Source organism: Populus trichocarpa, chromosome 19 (genome assembly GCF_000002775.5).
Source record: "Populus trichocarpa isolate Nisqually-1 chromosome 19, P.trichocarpa_v4.1, whole genome shotgun sequence".
Taxonomy (NCBI): Eukaryota; Viridiplantae; Streptophyta; class Magnoliopsida; order Malpighiales; family Salicaceae; genus Populus; species Populus trichocarpa.
Genome location: NC_037303.2, coordinates 14,552,303 through 14,578,628, shown reverse-complemented (window position 1 = coordinate 14,578,628; position 26,326 = coordinate 14,552,303). Strand labels below are relative to the sequence as shown.

The window sequence follows — 26,326 nt, the reverse complement described above, 5'->3', positions numbered from 1 at the left end:
TTTATTGCAATTTCTTGGCCTCCTGGAAATTTTCCCTGAAACCAAAGTTGCCATGCAGGTAAAATTCAGCCAGAAAACTTGTCAGACACAAAAATTCCAATGATTAACGTAAATATTACTTTGTAAACAGGTCTGTTAATAATTATGTTGCTGTGTTTTGTGCAGGTGAAGGGATGCACAATCAAGAACAACAATGCTGAGTATTGAAGAACACGAACTACACACAAGGTGTTTGATAAAATGTCTCAGTGAGTATTTCCTTAACTTCATGTCTTTAAATACATGAGAAAACTTAACAAACTTTCCTAGTTATCTGCCACTAACTCTGTAGTGGACAATGTGCTGCCACCAACTCTGCAACAACTTCAGAAAAACAAGGGATTTACTTTGACCAAATCAAAACAGAAATGAAAGAAAAGAAAATAGACAATACTTGATTGAATAACAATTAGACAAACTGAAACACTAGAGTTAAAATGTCAATTGTCTAACACTCCTCCTTGACATTTTGACGACAAATTCCAATCATTTGTCTTAATGTCTCAAATCTCTCTTTAGGTAGTGGTTTGGTAAATATATCTGCAAGTTGTTCTTCGGAAGAACAATGAATCAGCATCACTTCATTAGATTGTTGAACTTCTCTAATAAAATGAAACTTGATTTTGATATGCTTTGTACGTCCATGAAAGACTGGATTCTTTGAAATTGATACTGCAGAACTGTTGTCACACATGATTTTAGTAGCTTCAATCTGTTCATGTCCCAAATCCTTTAACATTTTCCTCAACCAAATTGCTTGGTTGACAGCAGAGGCAGCAGCAATGTACTCTGCTTCTGCAGTGGACTGAGCTGTTGTCTCTTGCTTCTTTGAACTCCAGGTGAAGACACCTGAATTGAGTGAGAATAAATACCCTGAAGTGCTTCTTGAATCATCAACACAGCCTCCCTAGTCACTGTCAGTATAGCCTTTTAGTTCCACAACTCCTTCTGATGATCTTGGACAGAAAATACCAAGATCAATGATACCTTTAATGTATCTAAGTATCCTTTTTGCTGCAATAAAATGAGTCTCCTTTGGGGAATGCATGAACCTTGAAAGAATGCTCACAGCAAACAATATGTCAGGTCTGCTTGCTGTAAGATATTGAAGGCTGCCAATTAAGCCTCTATACAAACTTTCATCCACTTTTTCAGATTCATCATCCTTGCTAAGCTTGATACTTGTTGTCATAGGAGTCCCCACTGGTTTACAATCCTGCATTTTGAATCTTTTTAGGATGTCTGAAGCATACTTCTTTTGGCATGTAAAAATGTCATGGCTGGATTGCATCACTTCCATTCCAAGGAAGTAGTTCATCATTCCAAGGTCAGACATCTCAAACATCTTCTTCATTTCATCTTTGAACTCTTGGATCATCCCAAGTTCACTTCCTGTGATGAGCATATCATCTACGTAAATAGATACAATTAGAAAATGGTTACCACAGGATTTCACATACAAAGTTGGTTCATTTTGGCTTCTGCTGAACCCAAGTTGAAGCAGATGTGTGTCCATTCTGTCATACCAAGCTCGGGGAGCTTGTTTCAACCCATACTAGGCCTTCTTAAGTAGATACACATAATCTTCTTTATCTTTAACAACATACCCATCAGGTTGTTCTACAAAGATTTCTTCAGCAAGAAATCCATTCAAGAAGGCAGACTTGACATCAAGTTGGTGAATCTGCCAAGAGTTATGTGCTGCAAGTGTAATGAGAAGTCTAATAGTATCATACCTTGCTACTGGAGCAAAGGTCTCTAGGTAGTCCACACCATATTGCTGAGCATAACCCTTTACCACCAATCTAGCCTTGTATTTGCATATTGACCCATCTGGATTGAGTTTTGTTTTAAAAACCCATCTTACACCTATCACCTTGCGATGCTTAGGCCTTTCAATCAGCTGCCATGTTGCATTTTTGTTGATCATTTCCATTTCTGCCTCCATTGCTCTCCTCCATGCTGGAAATTCTTGAGCTTCAGTATAGCTGGTTAGTTCTAGAATTGCCATGTTGCATCTTAGGTGAATATCTTCCAATGATCTTGTGCCTCTAACTGGAAAATCATCCACTGATTCATCAGCTACCAGTTGAGGTTGAATGGTGGATGGTTGATCAGAAATCATATTTTTCTATTGTTCCCAATCCCATGTGATTGCTTCATCAACCTTCACATCTCTGCTGAGAATTACCTTCTCTGTTTGTAAGCAAAGGATTCTGTATCCTTTGGTAGTTATTCCATAGCCCACAAGAACTCCCTTCTGAGCTTTGTTGTCAAGTTTGCTCCTCTTTGGCTCAGCTATATGATAATAGCATATGCTGCCAAATATTCAAAGATGATCTACAGCAGGTTTGACACCATTTCAGCCTTCATATGGTGTCTTGTCCTCCAGTGCTTTGGTTGGAAGTCGGTTCAGCAAGTAAACAGAGGTATTGACTGCCTCTGCCCATAATTTGTTTGGCATTTTCTTTTCAAGTAAGAGACATCTAGCCATCTCCATTACTGTTCTGTTCTTCCTCTCACACACACCATTTTGTTGTGGTGTGTATGGTGTAGTGTGCTGGTGCACAATGCCTCTGCTGTTGCAAAACTCAAGAAACTGATTTGAGGTATATTCAGTACCATTGTCAGATCTTAAACATTTAATTAGCATGTCACTTTGATTCTCAACTAAAGCTTTGAATGTTTTAAAGATTGTAAATACTTCACTCTTAAATTTGATGAAATACACCCAACACATCCTAGTATAATCATCAATAAAGAGAATGAAATACTTGTTACCACATAATGAGGCTGTCTTCATAGGTCCACACACGTCAGTGTGGATGAGCTGAAGCTTTTGGCTGGCTCTCCATGCTTGCCCTTTAGGAAATAGTGGCCTGGATTGCTTGCCAAGTTGACATGTTTCACACAATTGAATCTCACCATTCAATGTAGGCAATGCTTCAACCATTTCCTTTTGTTTCAGAATTGACAAGCCCTTTTGATTGAAATGGCCAAATCTTTTATGCCAAAGATTTGAAATATCCTGAGTAGCACTCACATATGCATGATTAGATACTTTATCCCAGTCAACAACAAAGCTTCTGTTTTTCATCTTTACACAGAACACTTGTTCTCCAGAAGGATCAAAGATAGTGCATTTATGATCCTTAAACTGAAGAGAATAGTTTTTCTCCATCATTTGTCCAACACTCAACAAATTTTGACTGATTTCAGGTATGAATAACACATCAGGAATGATTTTGATACCTGAACTTGTTTGAACATTTACTGACCCTCTGCCTTTGACCTCCAAAAATTCTCCATTGCCAACCTTTACTCTGGATTTGTAAGATTCATCAAGGGTTTTGAACATTCCAGCATCATTGCACAAATGGTGTGTGCATCCACTGTCGATAAGCCAAGTATCAGCTGAATCATTTGTTGAGAAACAAGTGACAGCAAAGAATTGCTCCTCCTGTGTATCAACTTCATCCGCAAGGTGAGCTTGTTGAGGTTTTGGGTCTGATTTTTTAAACTTGCAGACCTTTGTGATGTGCCCTGATTGCTTGCAATTTCCACAAATTGCATCTGGCCTCCACCAGCAATATTTTTCTGAATGTGTGTTTCTTTTGCAGTGAGTGCAGGGAGGAAACTTCTTCTGTTTTGAACCTTCACTGGTGCTGCCCCCTTCATTTTTGCCTTTACTTCTCAGATTAAGCAACTTCTTTCCTTTTCCAGCTTGTTGTTTTTGCACATAAAAGGCTCCTTCAGTCAATCTGTCTTGCCTGATTGTTCTTCGTTGCTCCTGTGCTTGAAGAGCACTCATTAGTTCACCTAATGAGATTTTACTGAGGTCCTTTGATTCTTCCAGAGAGGAGATTTTGGATTCAAACCTCTCAGGAAGAGTCACAAGAACCTTCTCCACAATCCTGCTGTCAGGAAAGTCTTCTCCAAGTAATCTGATGTTGTTGATAATTAGTGAAATTCTATCAGAATACTTGGAGATTGTTTCATCTTCTTGCATGTTAAGTGCCTCAAAATCTCTCTTCAAATTCAGCACTTGCATTTGCCTTGTTCTGTCACTGCCTTGGTATTCTTCTTTTAGTTTGTTCCAAGCCTCTTTGGCTGAATTGCATGCCATAATTCTGTAGAAAATGCTTTCTGCCACAGAATTCTGGATGATTGATTTTGCCTTGGATTTCTTTGCCTTTTCCTCACTGCTGAACTTGATTTGAGCCATAGTGGGATTTGTTGGTAAGGGAGCTACTGGTTTGTCTTCGGAAACAATTTCCCAAAGATCATAAGCTTCAAGAAAAGCTTGCATCTTCACTGACCAAATGTGATAGTTTTCGCCAGTGAATATAACGGGGGAGTTTAAAAGTAGGTTGTTGGATGTCATTTTTGAGATTTTGAAAAAAGGTGTTTTGGTCCTGTAAGATCTAAGAGAGCTCTGATACCACTGTTAATAATTATGTTGCTGTGTTTTGTGCAGGTGAAGGGATGCACAATCAAGAACAACAATGCTGAGTATTGAAGAACACGAACTACACACAAGGTGTTTGATAAAATGTCTCAGTGAGTATTTCCTTAACTTCATGTCTTTAAATACATGAGAAAACTTAACAAACTTTCCTAGTTATCTGCCACCAACTCTGTAGTGGACAATGTGCTGCCACTAACTCAGCAACAACTTCAGAAAAACAAGGGATTTACTTTGACCAAATCAAAACAGAAATGAAAGAAAAGAAAATAGACAATACTTGATTGAATAACAATTAGACAAACTGAAACACTAGAGTTAAAATGTCAATTGTCTAACAAGGTCCGGAGCCCCCTCTTCCAAGCTTGTTTGCTTCTGAAAAATAATCCGTAGCAGCTAGTATGCTGTCTAAATCAAAGAAAGGTACATCTATGCCCTTCTTATCTTCTTCCTTGAACTCTTCTGCATCTATCAAGTTCTTGACCCGTTTCTCAGTGCCATACAAAAGAGCTGCATTTCTTTCAGTATTTTGCTGGCTTTCTGAAATTTCAACAAGACAACTGCTAATTACATGAGGAATCCCTGAAAACTTCAATACCAACTTACAAGTGGAAAATTGTCTAGTTACCTCGTCGTTTGGCCTTCTTTCTCATAAAAATGCAGATGTAAAGGAAGATGCTTGATAGAACTATGACACTAGCAATTGCAACTCCTACAATCAAAGGCAATGGTTTCTTTCCTCCTGCTTGTCCATCGACAACTTTAAGAAAGAAAAGGGGGTATGCGCGTTATAATAAATTAAACTGGATGAAACTTATGGTTTTCACTACTTTTGCAGTTTGAAGCAAGATATAGAGTGCTCACCATGAACGCACTTTAGAGCCATGCCATCCCACCAAAAATCTGAATTGCAGAGGCATCTCGCTGTACCATTTCCTGTTACATTGCAAGTTGAATTTGGCCAATCGTCGCAGTCTGAAGATGAGGAGCAGACTGGCTCTTGAGGTGGCGCCCAACCAATATCTATTTCTACCAGACCTTGAGATGAAGCGTTGGAAATAAAATTTCCTGCCACGGTATCACACCAGCGTTTAGAGGCGTTCATCTTAAATGGAAATGACGTGTTGAACTCCCGAATTTGACCTCTTGTACTGGCATTACAATCATCTACATCTTTCTCTTGGATAACAAATGTTCTTGTATCTTGATTGATGGTAGTGACACTATAGTTGAACATGACTTTTGCCGGTAAGCCCACCAAGCCCCTGTTCAAAAAACTACAGAGCATCTCCGTAATCATGTCTGAATCAGACATGGCTAACAACCTGGGCTTGACTCCTTACCGGTGGAGAAATGTCTTCCTGCTCTTCCTTGACCATTGATAGACGTTGGCTTGGACAAATTGATATTAGGCTGATATCCTTGGACCTTCCGAAGATTGAATTGTAGGCAAGGCCAGTATCTGTGCCTTTTTGAAATGGTTTTGGATTCTCCATGAAACCCTTAAAACTGAGTGTAGGAATTTCAAAATGCAGAGTCTAAAGAAGATCACAAAGAGAAGAAAAAAAGATGGTGAAAGAAGGATCGTGCAGTTGGCTTGTTTTGTCAGAAGAGATTGTTTTTACCATGATTTAAGTAATGTGCAGCTGCAACGGTTGGTGAATTATGAGGGGTGGTTGAAAATTATATGATGCTTTGTCTCCTTAAAGAGATATTGGGGATTATCTGGTGATAAACTGTTAAAACCATGGGCACCCTGTATGGATTATGATGCTCAAAAAGGGTTATGTCGCCTAAGAAGAAATACTACTGTGTGGAATCTGATCAAGCAACTTGACACAGCCGTTGAAAGTATTCAAAGTTTGCTAAGACCTAAAGTTAAACGAATTGATAATAACAACGTAGAACACTTGAAAGAAAAATTGTTTACGGGGAATTACACAGATACAATAATGAAGTTCTGAGAGGGTTTTGATTACAATTTCAGAACAGAAGGACTAATTAGACATGAATTCTGTCATGGAAAAACTTGAGATTTCACCAGGAAAAAAAAAACCTTTCCATTTGAAGATTGAGAAACTTTCCAAGATTTTATGCAAATTGATAGGAAATTATCTACCTTCGTCTGAAGCAATCGTTGTGTCGATGCTTGTTTCTTGTTTACTTGAAGATGAAGCTGTGCCAAAAAGGCCTGTTCCTTGTTTACTTGAACAAGAAGCTGTGCCAGAAAGGCCTCTTCGTATAAAAAAGGCTGGGTTCTTAGGAACCGGCAAGTTTGCAGTTTCACTGCTAAGCATCACAACAACATTTGACATGGTCGGACGGTCGGATGGATCATCTTGTACGCACAAGAGTGCAGCATTTACACACCTCAGAAACTCATTGGTGTTGCAACTTTCACGTAATGTCTCGTCCATTAAATCCAATGCCTTGTCTTCTCTCCATAATCTCCAAGCCTGGAATTTTGAAGTTTAAGTCAGCATCGCTTATCAAATGATAAAACATTATATTAGCACGGTTGAACTTACATAAGCTAGAAGGCTTTGGGCTTCATCAGAATTAAAATATCCCGTGTTCCTTTTCCCACTAAGAATCTCAAGTACAACTACGCCGAAACTAAAAACATCAGATTTGACAGAGAATAAGCCATCTAATGCGTACTCTGGCGACATGTAGCCACTGCATTACAACAATTTTCACAAGAATCAGTAACTCAGCTGGATTCAGACACCTAATTCAGCATTAACCATGACATGATTGTAGGACTGGAGGCTGCAAAAAGAGAATGTTTGCATATGAATGTATGTCTGATGAATATCAATGCTGATAGGATCTGAAACTTACTAAGTTCCAACAACTCTGTTCGTGCTCCCTTCGGTTTGTTTGCCTTCAAACATCCTTGCCAATCCAAAGTCAGAAATTTTGGGATTCATTTCCGCATCTAATAAAATGTTGCTCGTTTTCATATCACGATGAATAATCCTGAGTCTAGAATCTTGGTGGAGATAAAGAAGACCTCTAGCAACTCCTAAAATGATATCAAAGCGCATCTCCCAATTCAGTAACATTCCGAGATCTCGATCTTCAGAGATTTTCCATTTCCATAAGAACAAAAATTAGCAACCATGAGTGCTGCAAACGTACATTTATAAAACAAAAATGATGAATCTGTTTAGAGACTAACCAAATATGAAGGAATCTAAGCTTTTGTTAGGCATATATTCATAGAGTAAAATCTTTTCTTCTCCTTTTACGCAGTAACCTACTAGTCTGACAAGATTCCGATGCTGCAATCTAGCAATCAAGATCACCTCATTCTTAAACTCCTCTAGGCCTTGTCCTGAAACACTAGAGAGTCGTTTTATTGCGATTTCTTGACCTCCTGGAAATTTTCCCTGAAACCAAAGTTGCCATGCAGGTAAAATTCAGCCAGAAAACTTGTCTGACACAAAAATTCCAATGATTAACGTAAATATTACTTTGTAAACAGGTCCGAATCCCCCTCTTCCAAGCTTGTTTGCTTCTGAAAAATAATCCGTAGCAGCTAGTATGCTGTCTAAATCAAAGAAAGGTACATCTATGCCCTTCTTATCTTCTTCCTTGAACTCTTCTGCATCTATCAAGTTCTTGACCCGTTTCTCAGTGCCATACAAAAGAGCTGCATTTCTTTCAGTATTTTGCTGGCTTTCTGAAATTTCAACAAGACAACTGCTAATTACATGAGGAATCCCTTAAAAACTTCAATCGCTACACGTGGAAAATTTGTCTAGTTACCTCGTCGTTTGGCCTTCTTTCTCATCAAAATGCAGATGTAAAGGAAGATGCTTGATAGAACTATGACACTAGCAATTGTAACTCCTACAATCAAAGGCAATGGTTTCTTTTTTCTCGAATATCCTCCTGCTTGTCCATCGACAAATTCAAGAAAGAAAAGGGGGTATGCGCATTATAATAAATTAAACTGGATGAAACTTATGGTTTTCACTACTTTGGCAGGTTGAAGCAAGATATAGAGTGCTCACCATGAACGCAATTTAGAGCCATGCCATCCCACCAAAAATTTGAATTGCAGAGGCATCTCGCTGTACCATTTCCTGTTACATTGCAAGTTGAATTTGGCCAATCGTCGCAGTCTGAAGATGAAGAGCAGACTGGCTCTGGAGGTGGCGCCCAACCAATATCTATTTCTACCAGACCTTGAGATGAAACATTGGAATCACACCAGCGTTTAGAGGCGTTCATCTTAAATGGAGATGACGTGTTGAACTTCCGAATTTGACCTCTTGTACTGGCATTACAATCATCTACATCTTTCTCTTGGATAACAAATGTTCTTGTATCTTGATTGATGGTAGTGACATTATAGGTGCCGTTGTGTGTCTTAAAGCTGAGTTTTCCTGTGGAATTATCGCAGTAGAAACTGGAGTACATGGGGTCACCACAATCTGATCCAGTACTTAGTGGATAAGGAATCACATTTATGCCACAAGGCTCACAACTTTTAGCTTTTGATTCTGCAAAACATGGAGCTTTTTTTAAGGTATGAAACAGTACTGGTATTCAGTTCAGTTATGAATTAAGTCCACTGCTTGTGTGCAATCTTCTATCAGAGAAAATTATCCTTGACGTAATTACAGCATCTTGTAGTAACAAAAGGAGAAAGAACAAGTCGAAAGAAGGAAGTACCTATTTCAGCAATGGGGACACGAACAAAGAGATCCGGCCCATCATAAGAATATTCCTCCTGGAGATCTTTAAGATCATCCATCCACATCAAGCAAGTGTTGTGGCCTGGTTGTCTGTCCCTTCGCATATTGATTTCCCACTTCACAAAGGAATAAGCTTGGCATTGGCACTTATCGAGACACCCCTCTCTGCATTGCTTTTCATCCTCAGCCTCATATTTAATGTCTGGTTGCCCAACTCTCATATTCTTCAAGCTCAAGAAGGTGTCATTCTTACATACGGGAGCGCTTCTGATGCAACCACCAGAGAAATCTTCATTCCTCCAATTTTCCTGTGAGTTAGGCTCAAATCCGGGCAAACATCTGCAAGCCAACCTATTGTATAGATTGCAGCTTCCAAAACTCCCACAGGCATTAAGCACACTGCATTTGTCTCTCGGCTCAAACCATTGCAAATACCAATTTGTATACACATCGGAGGTCCAGTATTGTAGCTCCCCTTTAACATCCAACCTAATCCTTGTATTATTATAATCCGAGGGTGATCGAGTTGTTCTGCTGCCTCTTGAATTTGGAACAGATCTGGTGAAGTTCGATAGAAAATATACTGTTCCATCAGGCATTCTTTCTGAGCTAAAGAAATCACTTGACTCCCCAGTACTAGTCCAATACGTTATATGGTCATTGACGATAACAAACTGGTTCGTTTCTTCATCTAACTGAAATGTGAAGTCACCTTTTTTGGGATCAACTTGACTTTTCCATGAAGTCAATGTTAGATTCCCACTTATCTTCATTCCTGAAAGAAATGTATCAGTTGGATGTTCAAAGCTTTGCCATAGAATAGTTGTCGAAAGGTTATTACTATCACACAAAACCAAGTTCCCAGAATCTAAGAGCTTTGCCAACCCATTCGCTGGTTTTGATGTTGATTCAAGCCCTGTAGACCAAAAAGGATCTCCATTTTTTTCCAAAATCTTGAGATTTCCATCTTCTGTGACAGCCAAAACTGCTCCACCATCAAGAAGTGGGTTGTCTCGATTGGCAACCCAAACAACTATTCGTGGATTCGACCTGTAATACCAAATTCCTACATACCTTCCGTAAGCAGAACTTTGTTCGGGAGCAAAGAACCCCAGTTCAAACCTTGTTCCTGCTGAAACAATAGTTTCTCCACCATCATTAGTAATCAAACTACTAGCACGTGTGATGGTATCTCTAGCAAAGCAACATAAAAGGGAGGAGCATAATAAGAATGCATAAGAAAAGAAAACGGTTGATAGCCTGCTATGCATTGCACGTGGATCTCTCTGGTTAAGACCTCTTCTTACCATCAACCATAACCATGAACGTATCACTAATTAAGGTCAACTGCAAAGCAAATTTTCACTGCACTTGTTCTTTTGTTGTCGCTGACCATAAAGGAAGGGAGAGAATGCTTTACTAAACTTCGATTAATTTAGAATAGTCAATCATTTGAGCACCACAACATTTTCCTAAAAATAATATTTTTATTATTTTTAAAAAATTATTTTTGAGATCAATATATTAAAATAATCTAAAAATATAAAAAAAATAATTTTTAAAAAAATCAAAATTTAATAAAACACCATAAATACAATTTCAAATAACTTTATCTGGCTTAAATTTTCTTTAATGGTGGTACCCATGGTGATAGAGTTGCAGTAGTGGGGTGGTAATATTGCATGATAAGATTTTGATGGTAATGAAAATAGCAACAGTGATGATAATATTGCTTGTAGTGATGATGATAAGATTTTGATGGTTAAGATTGATGAATGATTTTGAGTATAAATTATTATTTAAAAAAGTATAAAAAATATTTTATTGAAAACAAATTCCTTCTTAAACTACCCATAAATAATTAAATTGCTTGCTGCAGGTGTGAGTTTTTTTTATTATTAAAATGTATGTTTGAATTTATTTATACTTTAACTAATTTTATCAGCTTTATAGTTAATAACTATATAAATTTTTAATGGTTATAAAAATTATAAAATTCAAACTAATAATTTTTTAAAAATAAATTAAAAATTTAACTAGTTTAGTTAATAATAATTATGCAGGCCTGTTCTTTTCTTTTACAAGTCTTGGCTCTCCTTTCCCACGCAATTTTCTGTGGCAACAAGGGCCCTTCGAGGCATTTTTCAACTTTATGCATTCATGCTTTCATGTCCCACTCGTTCTGTAAGTATATCCTTCATTTTGACAAAACCCACTATTTCCATCCTATATTTTCACCACCTTGTCAAAAGAGTCCCTCCATTATTAATTTTTTCAATTGAGCATATGTTTTTCAATTTCAGTCAATTGAGTAAAATTTTCCGAAATTAAAGATTTATCTCTATCAATTGAGAATTCTTCTTCACAACCTTAGTCATTATCATCAAGTTTTTTGTCATTCTTGAAGTATCGTCATTCATCCCATCCTTCCTATTGAGTAAAAGTTTTTTTTTTTCAATTTAGGCAACTTATACTCAATTGATTGAAATGAAAATTATAGATACTCAATTAACCAAATTGATAGCATGAGAGTTTTTTTTTTTTTCTTCCTTAATTGATAACAGCTTTAGCACTTTAGATTGAACGTTGTGAGTCATCAAAATTTACAACAACCTTTGAATCATAATTATCACATCGGGTTGATCTGGTTAAGAGACCGGATCAAAAATTATACAAGTCAATTTGAGTCAACTTGAAAAAATTTAAAAAAATTTAAAAATTTCATATTTCATATAAAAAAATTAAAAAACAATTCATGTGAATATATATTGTAAATAATAAAGTTTAAAAGAATATATCAAAAAACAATTTATCCCACATTAAAAAAATATAATTTTTTCTTGTGAACATAAAATATATATATATACTAAAGGGCTTCAAACCCCATATTGAAAAAATAACTTTTTTTTCTTGAGAACATAAAATATTATACAAAATACTAAAAGGGATCAGTGCTCCTATTACTGTTTATCTAGACACAAAGCACTATGGATTGCAGTAGTGTAATGGCAAACCAGCCCTTGTCATAAAGAGTTGCAAGGGCAGCGAGAGAAAGGTGAGGTTGTCTTTTTGCTGTGATGCATTTGGTATTGAAAGAATAGTTAGGGAGAAAATGGTTAGTTTAAGTTTTGGTGAGGCTACAGGCCCTGGGATGCGGACACTTGACGTTTGGGCTGCCTTGCCTGTGTGCTAGGCATAGTTTTGAAACCCGACCCGGTGGTCGACCCGGTCTAATGATCGGGTCACGGGTTAGATAGGTTGACCCGTGTCAACCCAAAAAAAAACATGTGACTCTGTATTTAACATAGAGTCACAGGATCACCCACTCCCTCTCTCTGTCTCTCTAGCTGCAGGAGCTCTTTTATTGTGAATATGGCAGCTGAGGTGAGCCTAGACTACTACTTGCTTTCCTGCTCTCTCTCACGATCCTAATGAAAGGTCAAGCCGGCGATTGAGTGAGGGGTCTTCGGGAACCTCTGTACGATACGAAGAGTTCTCCAGCCGTCAATATCAACCCGACTTTCAGCAGACAAAGGGCGCGCACTCATCCAGATTACGCAGAAAAAGAATCTCTCAATTCGATTATGAACCGTTGTGTGTGAACCTGGAGGGGCAAAATCAACAGCTTTGATCACTAGGGATTTGTTTGGTGGTGGTTATTCTGTAGAGAGTGGATGGGAAAAGCGCCTGGACTTAAGGAATATCTTTTTGCAAGTGCCAATTCTTTTGTTTATGTCATGAGATCATCGAAAGGTTCCTGTTTAAAATTATGATTTTTTCTTCCTTTTGTTTTCTTCAATTTCTTTCTGTTGGTGCGAGTACTGATTTACTTTGAAATCCTCTGTTTGGTTTCTGAGAAAATGTAGAAATAGGAAATGAAAGTTTAAAACGACTTCGTTTCACGTCTACGTTAAAAAAAAAAGAGGTCGGGTCTCAGCCGGGTTTACCCGGGTCGCCCGGGTTCCGGGTAGACCCGCCGGGTCGACCGGGTTTCGCCGGGCCAACTCCCCGGCGGGTTTTTACTAAGACCCGGACCGGTCCCATGCCCGGGTTGGCTTGTCGGGCCGGTCCGGGTTTTAAAACAATGGTGCTAGGTCAGACCCGTGCGCCCACGTGGTGCTGGAGCTGGTTTGCCCTATGCCCAAGGCTAATGGGTCCTGTATTAGGATCCAATTTTCTTGGGTCCTTTGTCAAAACCTAAGGCTATTAGGTCTTAGGTTTCTAAATATAATTATTTCCCTCATAAATATTATGATTTTTTTATTATAGTTGAAATTATTAATATCAAACATATTATAATTTGTGTTCTAAATATTATTAGTTCAATTATAATAAAAATAATAATATTTATATCCCAAATAATAGTATAGTTGATATTAATACTTTGAATTATAATAAAAATCATAATATTCAGAACATAAATAATATTATTTTAATATTAATACTTTCAATTATAATAAAAAAATAATTATACCGCAAATAATAATTTTTATACCATAAATAATACTATTTTTAGTATTAATACTTTCAATGATAATAAAAATAATAATCTTTGTACCACAAATAATAATTTTTTTGATATTAATACTTTCAATTACAATAAAAATAAATATTAATACTTTCAATTATAATAAAAATAAAAATATTTGTACCAAAAATAATAATATTTATACCACAAATAATACTATTTTTAATATTAATACTTTTAATGATAATAAAAATAATAATCTTTATATCACAAATAATAATATTTTTTATATTAATACTTTGAACTATAATAGAAATATTAATATTTATAACACAAATAATAGTATTTTTAATATTAATACCTTCAATTATAATAAAAATAATAATATTTATGGCACAAATAATAATAATAATTATTATTATTATTATTTTAATATTAATATATGGTTTTTCTTTGGTGGTTGTTGTTATTATTATTATTATTATATTATATATAAAACTAAATCATATGGAAAAAGTCATCTTAATCAAGACTTATTGCACTGTGAATTGCACATTTAGGAGTGGGGCATGGTGTGCTGCAGCCTCAGGCACAAACACTTGGTGCGAGGGCAATCATGCTCAACCACATAAAGTTCAAAGGCTGCAAGGGGGAGGTTACGTCCCAGGCTATGAACACCTGGCACTTGGGCTATAATGCCCTGGCGTTGAGGCCGGACCCGCGAGCTTAACTGCCCACCCAGGCCAGCGGGTCTGCTGACCTGCATGCTGGGTCCGAACATGGACCCTTTTCTGTTGGGTTCGAATATATATATTAAAGGGTTTCAAATCCCATATTGAAAAAATAATTTTTTTATTAGAAACATAAAATATATATATATTAAAGAATTTCAAATTTTACATTAAAAAAATAAAATATTTTTTTAATATTCATATAATACACTTGAGTAATAACCATTTAACTGCAGGAAGTTCTGAACCACATCATTGCTGCACAAAGGTGACAATCTTTCACACCCCTCTGAAAAGTTTCCTAATTTCCAATTATCGGGAGACTTGGGCTGAAATCCAGGCAAACACTTGCAAGGAATCCTATTTAGACTATTGCAGCTACCAAAAGGCCCACACAAGCATCAAATACACTGCATCGATCGCTTGATTCCCACCAGTAAGATAAAAGATCGAGATGAAAAAAAAACTGGTAAAATCTCATTCATTCCTGTTTTTTTTTTCAATGCTTTTTTTCTAATCAGAGACCCACTTTTTTATATTTTTATTTGATAATTAATTTTTTTTTTAACTTTATTATATAAATATTAGAAGAATATTTTATTTTTTCAATATATAATTTGAAGTGTTTTAGTACATATACTTTATGTTCACAAGAAAAAAATTGTGTTTTTTCAATGTGTGATAAAAAAAATTCAGTTTAAATACTTCGATTTTAAAAGAAAATATACTAATATAATATTTTTTTAATGTTGAATAAAAAATCTTTTAAAATAATCTTTTAAATTTTATTATTTATAACATGCATAGCCTATATTTATATGAATTGTTTTTTAATTTTTTATATAAAATATTAAAACTTTAAATATATTTTTTAAAATTTTTCTAAATTAATTTGAATTAATTTAAATTAATCCATATAATTTAGAACCCCACAGGTCAATTTCCGGATCGATTCCAATAACTATGACTGATGGTGATAGAGTTATAGTGGTGGGGGTGGTAACGAAGATAGTAATTGTAAAGTGAAAATAATGATGGCAACAGTGATAATGATTTTGCATGTAGTGATGAAGATAAGATTTTGATGGTTAAGATTTTGATGGTTTTGTGCATAAATTACTATTTAAAAAATATTTAAAATATTTTATCTTGTAAAATATTTTATTCAAAACAAATTCCTTCTTAAACTACCCATAAATAATTAAATTGTGCCGGCGACAGGCGTACGGCCCTGCTTTCCCACGTAATTTTTTCTGTGGCAACAAGGGCCCGTCAAGGCATTTTTCAACTTTATGCATTCATGCTTTCATGTCCCACTCGTTCTGTAAGTATATCCTTCATTTTGACAAAACCCACTATTTCCATCCTATATTTTCACCAACTTGTCAAAAGAGCCCCTCCATTATTAATTTTGTCAATTGAGCACATGTTTTTTCAATTTCAATCAATTGAGTAAAATTTTCTGAAATTGAAGATTTATCTTGATCAATTGAGAATTCTTCTTCACAGCCTGGGTTGAGTAGAGTTTAACAACATTATCACTAACTGGTTGTAAGCAAATGGAGAAGAGTGATAAGGAATCAAATATCCATGGAATTCAATACTTATAGACAGAAACTAGATTTGCTACCTGCGTTCTGCCACGATCTGGAATTATTACTTTTTATGTAAAAAAATGCTAAGAAAAAAATAATTAAAACTCAAGTTATTAGTTCAATTGGTAACTTAAATAATATGATTAAAAAAAATATAACAATAATAAATAAACTAATAAGAAAATTAACAACAAATAAAAGCTAAACAGAAATGGACCCAAGTCCATCTAGATTATTAAATATCCCAAAGTTAAAAGGGCGAAACTTAATATTATTTTAAAAAATAAAAAACAATGATTAAAATGGGTTAACTTAAACTATGACCTTTGATATAAGATTAGGATAATATCATGGAAATAAAAATAAGAAAAAAAGTTTGAAAGAAAATTCCTAACAAATCAAATAAGAACATGATAACTTTATAGAAAATAAAATAAAAAAAAATAGCACAAACACTTGGCTCAAGAGCAATCATACTCAACCACATAGAGTTCCAAGGCTGTAGGGGGAGGTTACGCCCCAGGCTGTGAACACCTAGCACATGAGCTATCATGTCCTAGTGTTGAGGTCAGACCTGCGAGCTTAACTGTCCACCCAGGCTAGCGGGTCTGCTGACCTGCACGCTGGGTCCAAACATAGATCCCTTTCTGTTGTGTCCGAATATATATACTAAAAGGCTTCAAATTCCATATTGAAAAAATAATTTTTTCTTTAGAAATATAGAATATATATATTAAAGGGTTTCAAATCTCACATTAAAAAAATAAAATATTTTTCTAGTATATATTACACTTTAAAAATAAGTAATAACCATTTAACTGCAGGAAGTTCTGAACCACATCATTGCTGCACAAAGGTGACAATCTTTCACACCCCTCTGAAAAGTTTCCTAATTTCCAATTATCGGGAGACTTGGGCTGAAATCCAGGCAAACACTTGCAAGGAATCCTATTTAGACTATTGCAGCTACCAAAAGTCCCACAAGCATCAAATACACTGCATCGATCACTTGATTCCCACGAGTAAGATAAAAGATCGGAATAAGAAATAAAATCTCTGATTGAGTTCTATTTTTTTTTTCAATCAGAAACTCATCTTTTTTATAATTTTTATTTGATAATAAAAGTTCATTATATAAATATTAGAAAAATATTTTATTTTTTTAATGTACTTTTAGTATATATACTTTATATTCACAAGAAAAAAATTGTATTTTTTTAATGTATGATAAAAAAAATTAATTTAAATATTTCAACTTAAAAAGATAATATACTAACATAATATCTTTTTATGTGAGATAAAAAATCTTTTGAAATAATCTTTTAAATTTTATTATTTATAACATGTATAGATTATATTTATATAAATTATTTTTTAATTTTTTCATATGAAATATTAAAATTTTAAATATTTTTTTTTAAAAAATTTATAAATTAATTCAAATTAATCTAAATCTAATTTAGAACTGACAAGTCAATTTTTGGATCGATTCTAATAACCATGACTGATGGTGATAGAGTTATAGTGGCGGGGGTGGTAACGAAGATAGTAATTGTAAAGTGAAAAATAATGATGGCAACAACAATAATGATTTTGCATGCAGTGATGATGATAAGATTTTGATGGTTAAGATTGTTGAATGATTTTGTGTATAAATTATTATTTAAAAAAATATAAAAAATATTTTATCTTGTAAAATATTTTATTCAAAACAAATTCCTTCTTAAACTATCCATAAATAATTAAATTGTGCTGGCGACAGGCATATGTGTTCTTTTTTTTTTTTCGGTTTAATGTGGGTGTTCGGGTCAGCTTGCGCCCACCTCGACTAATTTCACGAGCCCTGAAGTTAACGATCATGTAAGTTTTCAGTGACCATCATATGAACAACTAAAGAACTCGAACATAAAATCATAAAAAAAAAAAAATTTAATTCCAAACTCTTATTATTATATCATCATCTAATGATTGCGTAACTGCGTACGTGTTCTTTTCTTTTACAAGTCCTGGCTCTCCTTTCCTACGCAATTTTCTGTGGCAACAAGGGCCCGTCAAGGCATTTTTCAACTTTATGCATTCATGCTTTCATGTCCACTCGTTCTGTAAGTGTATCCTTCATTTTGACAAAACCCACTATTTGCATCCTATATTTTCACCAACTTGTCAAAAGAGCCCCTCCATTATTAATTTTGTCAATTGAGCACATGTTTTTTCAATTTCAGTCAATTGAGTAAAATTTTCTGAAATTGAAGATTTATCTTGATCAATTGAGAATTCTTCTTCACAGCCTGGGTTGAGTAGAGTTTAACAACATTATCACTAACTGGTTGTAAGCAAATGGAGGAGTGATAAGGAAGCGAATATCCATGGAATTCAATACTTATAGACAGAAACTAGATTTGCTACCTGCGTTCTGCCACGATCTGGAATTATTACTTTTTATGTAAAAAAATGCTAAGATAAAAAGAATTAAAACTCAAGTTATTACTTCAATTGGTAACTTAAATATTATGAATAAAAAAAATACAACGATAATAAATAAACTAATAAGAAAACTAACAACAAATAAAAGCTAAATAGAAATCGATACAAGTCCATCTAGATTATTAAACATCTCAAAGTTAAAAGGGCGAAACTGAAAAAATATTATTTTAAAAAAAAACAATAGTTAAAATGGATTGACTCGCAAACTATGCGATCTTTGATATAAGATTATGATAATATCATGGAAAAGAAAGTAGAAAAAAAAGTTTGAAAGGAAATTCCTAACAAATCAAATAAGAACGTGATAACTTTATAGAAAACAAAATCAAAAGAAAAAAAGCTGAAACTCGATTTCTAGCAAAATGAAATGTTGAAAGACAAAAAAATAAGAAAAAAATATAATTTAAAAAAAAATCAAAAAAATTTGATTTGAATCAACCCGAGTCAAAATGCAAAATCTCTGATCTAGTTGGAATACTAGGGTAACCGCGTTTGAAAGAAAAATGAATAAAACCATAAAGTTCAATCATCGGGCAACCCAATGTTGAAGGAAAAAAATAAAAAAAATAAATTTAATTAAAAAAAGCTATGAAAAAAATATGAATCAACTTGGTTTAACCCGCTAACCAGACAATCATGGGCATTGGATCAGGTCAACCCAATAGAAAGGAAAGGAAACAAAAGCACGAAGACCGATTCCCTATATATCTAATGTTGAATGATGAAATTAAAATAAATCAATTTTAAAAAAAGACAAAAAAAATCAACACACGTTAACCTTTAAAATCAATTAATCAGGTCATGAACTCGAGATTAACGTCATAGAAAACAAACTGTAAAATATCACAAAGCAAAACTCTAAAAAAGAAGTCAACACACGTTAACCTTTAAAATCAGTGAATCAGGTCATGAACTCGAGATTAACGCCATATAAACAAACCGTAAAATATCACAAAGCAAAACTCTAAAAAAAAGTTTTTTTTAAAAAAAACATTAGCTTAAAAAAAGGGAAAAAAAAGAAAGAAAAAAAAAGAAAGCAAACTAGGGCATATTTCTTGAACTTGATTTAATCTCTAAAACTTGCACCTTGTGAAATTCTAGACTTGCATTGAATCAATAAGCATAATTCCCAATTAGTTTAACATATCAATTTTAAAAACTTTCTAAAGCAAAAAAAAATGAGGATCAAATTTGATAGGAAAAAACCCAAAGGAGGGTGAAATCGTAAAACAAAATCAATTTAAAGAATGATCTCAAATAAAATAAATAACAATCAAAAGAATGAATATTAAATTTAAAAGATAAAAAAATTTAAGGGCGATGAATTTAAATAATCTAATTTAAATATGCAACTATTTTTTTGACATAAAAATAAATGTGCATGCCTAGATATTAATATTGGTGTGACTATGTTTGGGGCAATATGCTCCTTTTCTAGCCTATAAATAAATGTCGTGTTATTATTTTCCCTCCCATTATTGTTTCTAGCTACTCTAATATACCTCCAAAGAGTTGCTAAAGATTTAAATTCTAGTAAAAGAAGAAGAAGATATTTTTATATTCATCGTATTTATATAGCTATCCTAAATTTTAGTCTCAACATTGATATAATAGAGATTTCTTCATATATGTATTTAAATGATATTTTTTTTATTTTTTAAAAATTATTTTTAACATTAGTATATTAAAATGATTTAAAAATACTAACAAAATATAAAATTTTTAAAAAATATCATTTTAAAAAAACTATTAAAATAAATAAAAAACAGATCCTAGAACCGTGGTTAATTATCGCAATTGATTGGCTGGTTGTCACAGTGATATTTTTATACCTCCAAAGAGTTGCTAAAGATTTAAATTCTATTAAAAAAATGATATTTTTATATTCAGTTCTTCGTATTTATATAGCTATTCAAAATTTTAGTCTCAATATTGATATGCTACACACACACACACACTAAAGACACAATTATCATTTCTAGATAGATATATGATTGTTTATTTATATATTTATTTTTGTCAGGTTCATTTATTTTTTATATCAAAATTATCATAAAACATTAGAAAAAAATTAATTTGATGCTCTTCAAAATTAAAAATACTTTTAAAAAATACATAAAAACAAAAATAAAAGCATCACCAAATACAAAAATATTAAACTTTTCACCAAATACAAAAATATTAAACTTTAGAACCAAATAATTTGTTCATTGCCAAAGTTCAACTTTGAAGAAGAACTTTTTTTTTTTTTGTTTCTTTTTTGATATTGTGGACTCACTCTCAATAACCAAATCACGGGAGAGAGTTCATTAACTCGAGATCTCCAGCGATTATATACTTATATATGGGTTGAGAAATTTTCTTTATTACATAATTTATGTAAACCAAGCGTGAACTGAGCAATGATTTTCTTTATTGATACCGTGAGATCCCCTAGCCAAGACAGACAAAGTATACCATAAAGTTTAATCCCAAAAAAAAAAAAATAAAGAACCAAAAAAAAAACTGAAGGAATAAGAAAAAAAACTCTATTACAATTCGTAGTGTTTTCTCTAGAGGTCAACATGACTTTTGCCGGTAAGCCCACCAAGCCCCTGTCCAAAAAACTACAGAGCATCTCCTTAATCATGTCTGGATCAGACATGGCCAACAACCTGGGCTTGACTCCAAACCGGTGGAGAAATGTCTTCCCACACTTCCTTGACCATTGATGGACGTTGGCTTGGACAAATTGATATTAGGCTGATATCCTTGGACCTTCCGAAGAGTGGATTGTAGGCAAGGCCAGTATCTGTGCCTTTTTGAAATGGTTTTGGATTCTCCATGGAACCCTTGAAACTGAGTGTAGGAATTTCAAAATGCAGAGTCTAAAGAAGATGACAAAGAGAAGAAAAAAGCATGGTGAAAGAAGGATCGTGCAGTGGGCTTGATTTGTCAGAAGAGATTGTTTTTCCCATGATTTAAGTAATGTGCAGCTGCAATGGTTGGTGAATTATAAGGGGTGGTTGAAAATTATATGATGCTTTGTCTCCTTAAAGAGATATTGAGGATTATCTGGTGATAACCTGTTAAAACCATTGGCACCCTGTATGGATTATGATGCTCAGAAAGGGTTAATGTCGCCTAAGAAGAAATACTAGTGTGTGGAATCTGATCAAGCAACTTGACACAACGTTGAAAGTATTCAAAGTTTGCTAGGATTCTAAATTTAAACGAATTGATAATAACAATGTAGAACACTTGAAAGAAAAATTGTTTACGGGGAATTACACAGATACAATAATGAAGTTCTGAAATGGGTTTTGATTACAATTGCAGAACAGGACTAATTACACACGAATTTTGTCAAGGAAAAACATGAGATTTACCACAGGAAAAAAAAAAAAAACACCCTTCCCATTTGAAGATTGAGAAACTTTCCAAGATTTTATGCAAATCGACTGGAAATTATCTAACTTCGTCTGAAGCAATCGTTGTATCGATGCTTCTTTCTTGTTTACTTGAAGATGAAGCTGTGCCAGAAAGGCCTCCCTCTTGTTCGCTTGAAGCAAAAGCTGTGCCAGAAAGGCCTCTTCGTATAAAAAAGGCCGGGTTCTTAGGAACCGGCAAGTTTGCAGTTTCACTGCTAAGCATCACAACAACATTTGACATGGTCGGACGGTCGGATGGATCATCTTGTACGCACAAGAGTGCAGCATTTACACACCTCAGAAACTCATTGGTGTTGCAACTTTCACGTGATGTCTCGTCCATTAAATCCAATGACTTGTCTTCTCTCCATAATCTCCAAGCCTGGAATTTTGAAGTTTAAGTCAGCATAGCTTATCAAATGATAAAACATTAGATTAGCACGGTTGAACTTACATAAGCTAGAAGGCTTTGGGCTTCATCAGAATTAAAATATCCTGTGTTCCTTTTCCCACTAAGAATCTCAAGCACAACCACGCCGAAACTAAAAACATCAGATTTGACAGAGAATAAGCCATCTAATGCGTACTCCGGCGACATGTAGCCACTGCATTACAACAATTTTCACAAGAATCATTAACTCAGCTGGAGACAGACACCTAATTCAGAATTAACCATGACATGATTGTAGGATTGGAGGCTGCAAAAAGAGAGTGTTTGCATATGAATGTATGTCTGATGAATATCAATGTTGATAGGATCTGATACTTACTAAGTTCCAGCAACTCTGTTGGTGCTCCCTTCGGTTTGTTTGCCTTCGAACATCCTTGCCAATCCAAAGTCAGAAATTTTTGGATTCATTTCCGCATCTAATAAAATGTTGCTCGTTTTCATATCACGATGAATAATCCTGAGTCTAGAATCTTGGTGGAGATAAAGAAGACCTCTAGCAACTCCTAAAATGATATCTAAGCGCATCTCCCAATCCAGTAACATTCCGAGATCTCGATCTTCAGAGGTTTTCCATTTCCATAAGAACAAAAATTAGCAACCATGAGTGCTGCAAACGTACATTTATAAAACAAAAATGATGAATCTGTTTAGAGACTAACCAAATATGAAGGAATCTAAGCTTTTGTTGGGCATATATTCATAGAGTAAAATCTTTTCATCTCCTTTTATGCAGTAACCTACTAATCTGACAAGATTCCGATGCTGCAATCTAGCAATCAAAATCACCTCATTCTTAAACTCCTCTAGGCCTTGTCCTGAAACACTAGAGAGTCGTTTTATTGCAATTTCTTGACCTCCTGGAAATTTTCCCTGAAACCAAGTTGCCATGCAGGTAAAATTCAGCCAGAAAACTTGTCCGCCACAAAAATTCCAATGATTAACGTAAATATTACTTTGTAAACAGGTCCGAAGCCCCCTCTTCCAAGCTTGTTTGCTTCTGAAAAATAATCCGTAGCCGCTAGTATGCTGTCTAAATCAAATAAAGGTACATCTATGCCCTTCTTATCTTCTTCGTTGAACTCTTCTGCATCTATCAAGTTCTTGACCCGTTTCTCAGTGCCATACAAAAGAGCTGCATTTCTTTCAGTATTTTGCTGGCTTTCTGAAATTTCAACAAGACAACTGCTAATTACGTGAGGAATCCCTTAAAAACTTCAATACCTACACGTGGAAAATTTGTCTAGTTACCTCGTCGTTTGGCCTTCTTTCTCATAAAAATGCAGGTGTAAAGGAAGATGCTTGATAGAACTATGACACTAGCAATTGTAACTCCTACAATCAAAGACAATGGTTTCTTTTTTCTCGAATATCCTCCTGCTTGTCCATCGACAACTTCAAGAAAGAAAAGGGGGTATGCGCATTATAATAAATTAAACAGGATGAAACTTATGGTTTTCACTACTTTTGCAGTTTGAAGCAAGATATAGAGTGCTCACCTTGAACGCAATTTAGAGCCATGCCATCCCACCAAAAATTTGAATTGCAGAGGCATCTCGCTGTACGATTTCCTGTTACATTGCAAGTTGAATTTGGCCAATCGTCGCAGTCCGAAGATGAAGAGCAGACTGGCTCTGGAGGTGGCTCCCAACCAATATCTATTTCTACCAGACCTTGAGATGAAACATTGGAGTCACACCAGCGTTTAGAGGCGTTCATCTTAAATGGAGATGACGTGTTGAACTTCCCAATTTGACCTCTTGTACTGGCATTACAATCAGCTACATCTTTCTCTTGGATAGCAAATGTTCTTCTATCTTGATTGATGGTAGTGACATTATAGGTGCCGTTGTGTGTCTTAAAGCTGAGTTTTCCTGTGGAATTATCGCAGTAGAAACTGAAGTACATGGGGTCACCACAATCTGATCCAGTACTTAGAGGATAAGGAATCACATTTATGCCACAAGGCTCACAACTTTTAGCCTTTGATTCTGCAAAAAAAATGGAGCTTTTTTTAAGGTATGAAACAGTACTGATATTTAGTTCAGTTATGAATTAAGTCAACTGCTTGTTTGCAATCTTCTATCAGAGAAAATTATCCTTGACGTAATTTCAGCATCTTGTAGTAATAAAAGGAGAAAGAACAAGTCGAAAGAAGGAAGTACCTATGTCAGCAATGGTGACACGAACAAAGAGATCGGGCCCACCATAAGAATATTCCTCCTGAAGATCTTTAAGATCATCCATCCAGATCAAGCAACTGTTGTCGCTAGGCGGTCTGTCCCTTCGCATATTGACTTCCCCCTTCACAAAGGAATGAGCTCGGCATTGGCACTTATTGAGACACTCCTCTCTGCATTGCTTTTCATCCTCAACCACAAATGAAGTGTCTGGTTGCCCAACTCTCATCATCTTCAAGCTCAAGAAGGTGTCATTCTTCCCACATCCGGCAGCGCTTCTGATGCAACCACCAGAGAAATCTCCATTCCTCCAATTTTCCTGTGATATAGGCTCAAATCCTGGCAAACACCTGCAAGCCAACATGTTGTACAGATTGCAGCTGCCAAAGTTCCCACAGGCATTAAACACATTGCATTTGTCTCTCGGCTCAAACCATTGCAAAGACCAATTTGTATACACATCGAAGTTCCAGTATTGTAGCTCCCCTTTAACATCCAACCTAATCCTTGTATTATTATAATCCGAGGGTGATCGAGTTGTTCTTCTGCCTTTTGAATTTGGAACAGATCTGGTGAAGTTCGATAGAAAATATACTATTCCATCAGGCATTCTTTCTGAGCTAAAGAAATCACTTGACTCCCCACTAGTCCAATGCTTTACATAGTCATTGACGATAACAAACTGGTTCTTTTCTCCATCTAGCTGAAATGTGAAGTTACCTTCTTTTGGATCAACTTGACTTTTCCATGAAGTCAATTTTAGATTCCCACTCATCTTCATACCTGAAAGAAATGTATCAGTTGGATGTTCAAAGCTTTGCCATAGAATAGTTGTCGAAAGGGTATTACTATCACCAAAAACCAAGTTCCCAGAATCTAAGAGCTTAGCCAACCGATACCCTGGTTTTGATGTTGATTGAAGCGCTGTAGACCAAAAAGGATCTGCATTTTTATCCAAAATCTTGAGGTTTCCATCATCTGTGACAGCCAAAACTGCTCCACCATCAAGAAGTGGGCTGTTTCGATTGGCAACCCACACAACTATTCGTGGATGCGACCTGTAATACCAAATTCCTACATAGCTTCCGTAAACAGAACTTTGTTCGGGGGCAAAGAACCCAAGTTCAAACCTTTTTCCTGCTGAAACAAGAGTTTCTCCACCATCATGACTAATCAAATTACCAGCATATGTGATGGTATCTCTAGCAAAGCAACATAATAGGGAGGAGCATAATAAGAATGCATAAGAAAAGCAAACGGTTGATAGCATGCTATGCATTGCACATAGATCTCTCTGGTTAAGACCTCTTCTTACCATCAACCATAACCATGAATGTATCACTAAGGTCAACTGCAAAGCAAATTTTCACTGCACTTGTTCTTTGTTGACGCTGACCATTAAGGAAGGGAGAGGATGCTTTACTGAACTTAAAAAGTCAATCATTAGAACACGACAACATTTTCCTTGTCATCGACAAAAATTTGATATTGAGAATATGATACTATGGGGCCGGTAGTAGTTATGTTTTAAAATATTTTTTATTTAAAATATATTAAAATAATATCAATATTCATTTTATTTTTTCTATTGAACAAAATTTTTCTTTTTAATTTAAGCAACTTATACTCAATTGATTGAAATGAAATTATAGATACTCAATTAACCAAATTGATAGCAGGGGAGTTTTTTTTTTTTTTTTCTTAATTGATAACCGCTTTAGCACTTAGATTGAACGTTGTTTCCCATGCAGGACACGAATTTATTGCAGTCCTTTAATTTAGAAAATTATGAGGTCA

The 26,326-nt window shown here is 34.9% G+C and overlaps 1 protein-coding gene and 1 long non-coding RNA gene across 2 annotated transcripts in view; one reads left to right on the top strand and one right to left on the bottom strand.

Moving 5' to 3' along the window:
- Positions 1–25,939, bottom strand: part of LOC7498155 (uncharacterized) — a 37,208-nt gene extending 11,269 nt beyond the window's left edge. Inside the window, exons 1-5 of the mRNA XM_052449457.1 lie at positions 24,515–25,939; positions 23,849–24,340; positions 23,601–23,744; positions 23,306–23,514; positions 7,816–7,899 (exon numbers count right to left, since the gene is read on the bottom strand). Of these exons, the coding sequence (XP_052305417.1) occupies positions 7,816–7,899; positions 23,306–23,514; positions 23,601–23,744; positions 23,849–24,340; positions 24,515–25,847 (2,262 nt within the window). The 5' untranslated portion in view covers positions 25,848–25,939. The remainder of the gene's footprint in view (positions 1–7,815; positions 7,900–23,305; positions 23,515–23,600; positions 23,745–23,848; positions 24,341–24,514) is intronic.
- Positions 140–4,398, top strand: LOC112325298 (uncharacterized). The gene is made up of 3 exons (XR_008058187.1): positions 140–248; positions 3,147–3,523; positions 3,660–4,398. It is a non-coding gene; the product is annotated as an uncharacterized LOC112325298 (long non-coding RNA).
- Positions 25,940–26,326: the final 387 nt, after the last annotated feature.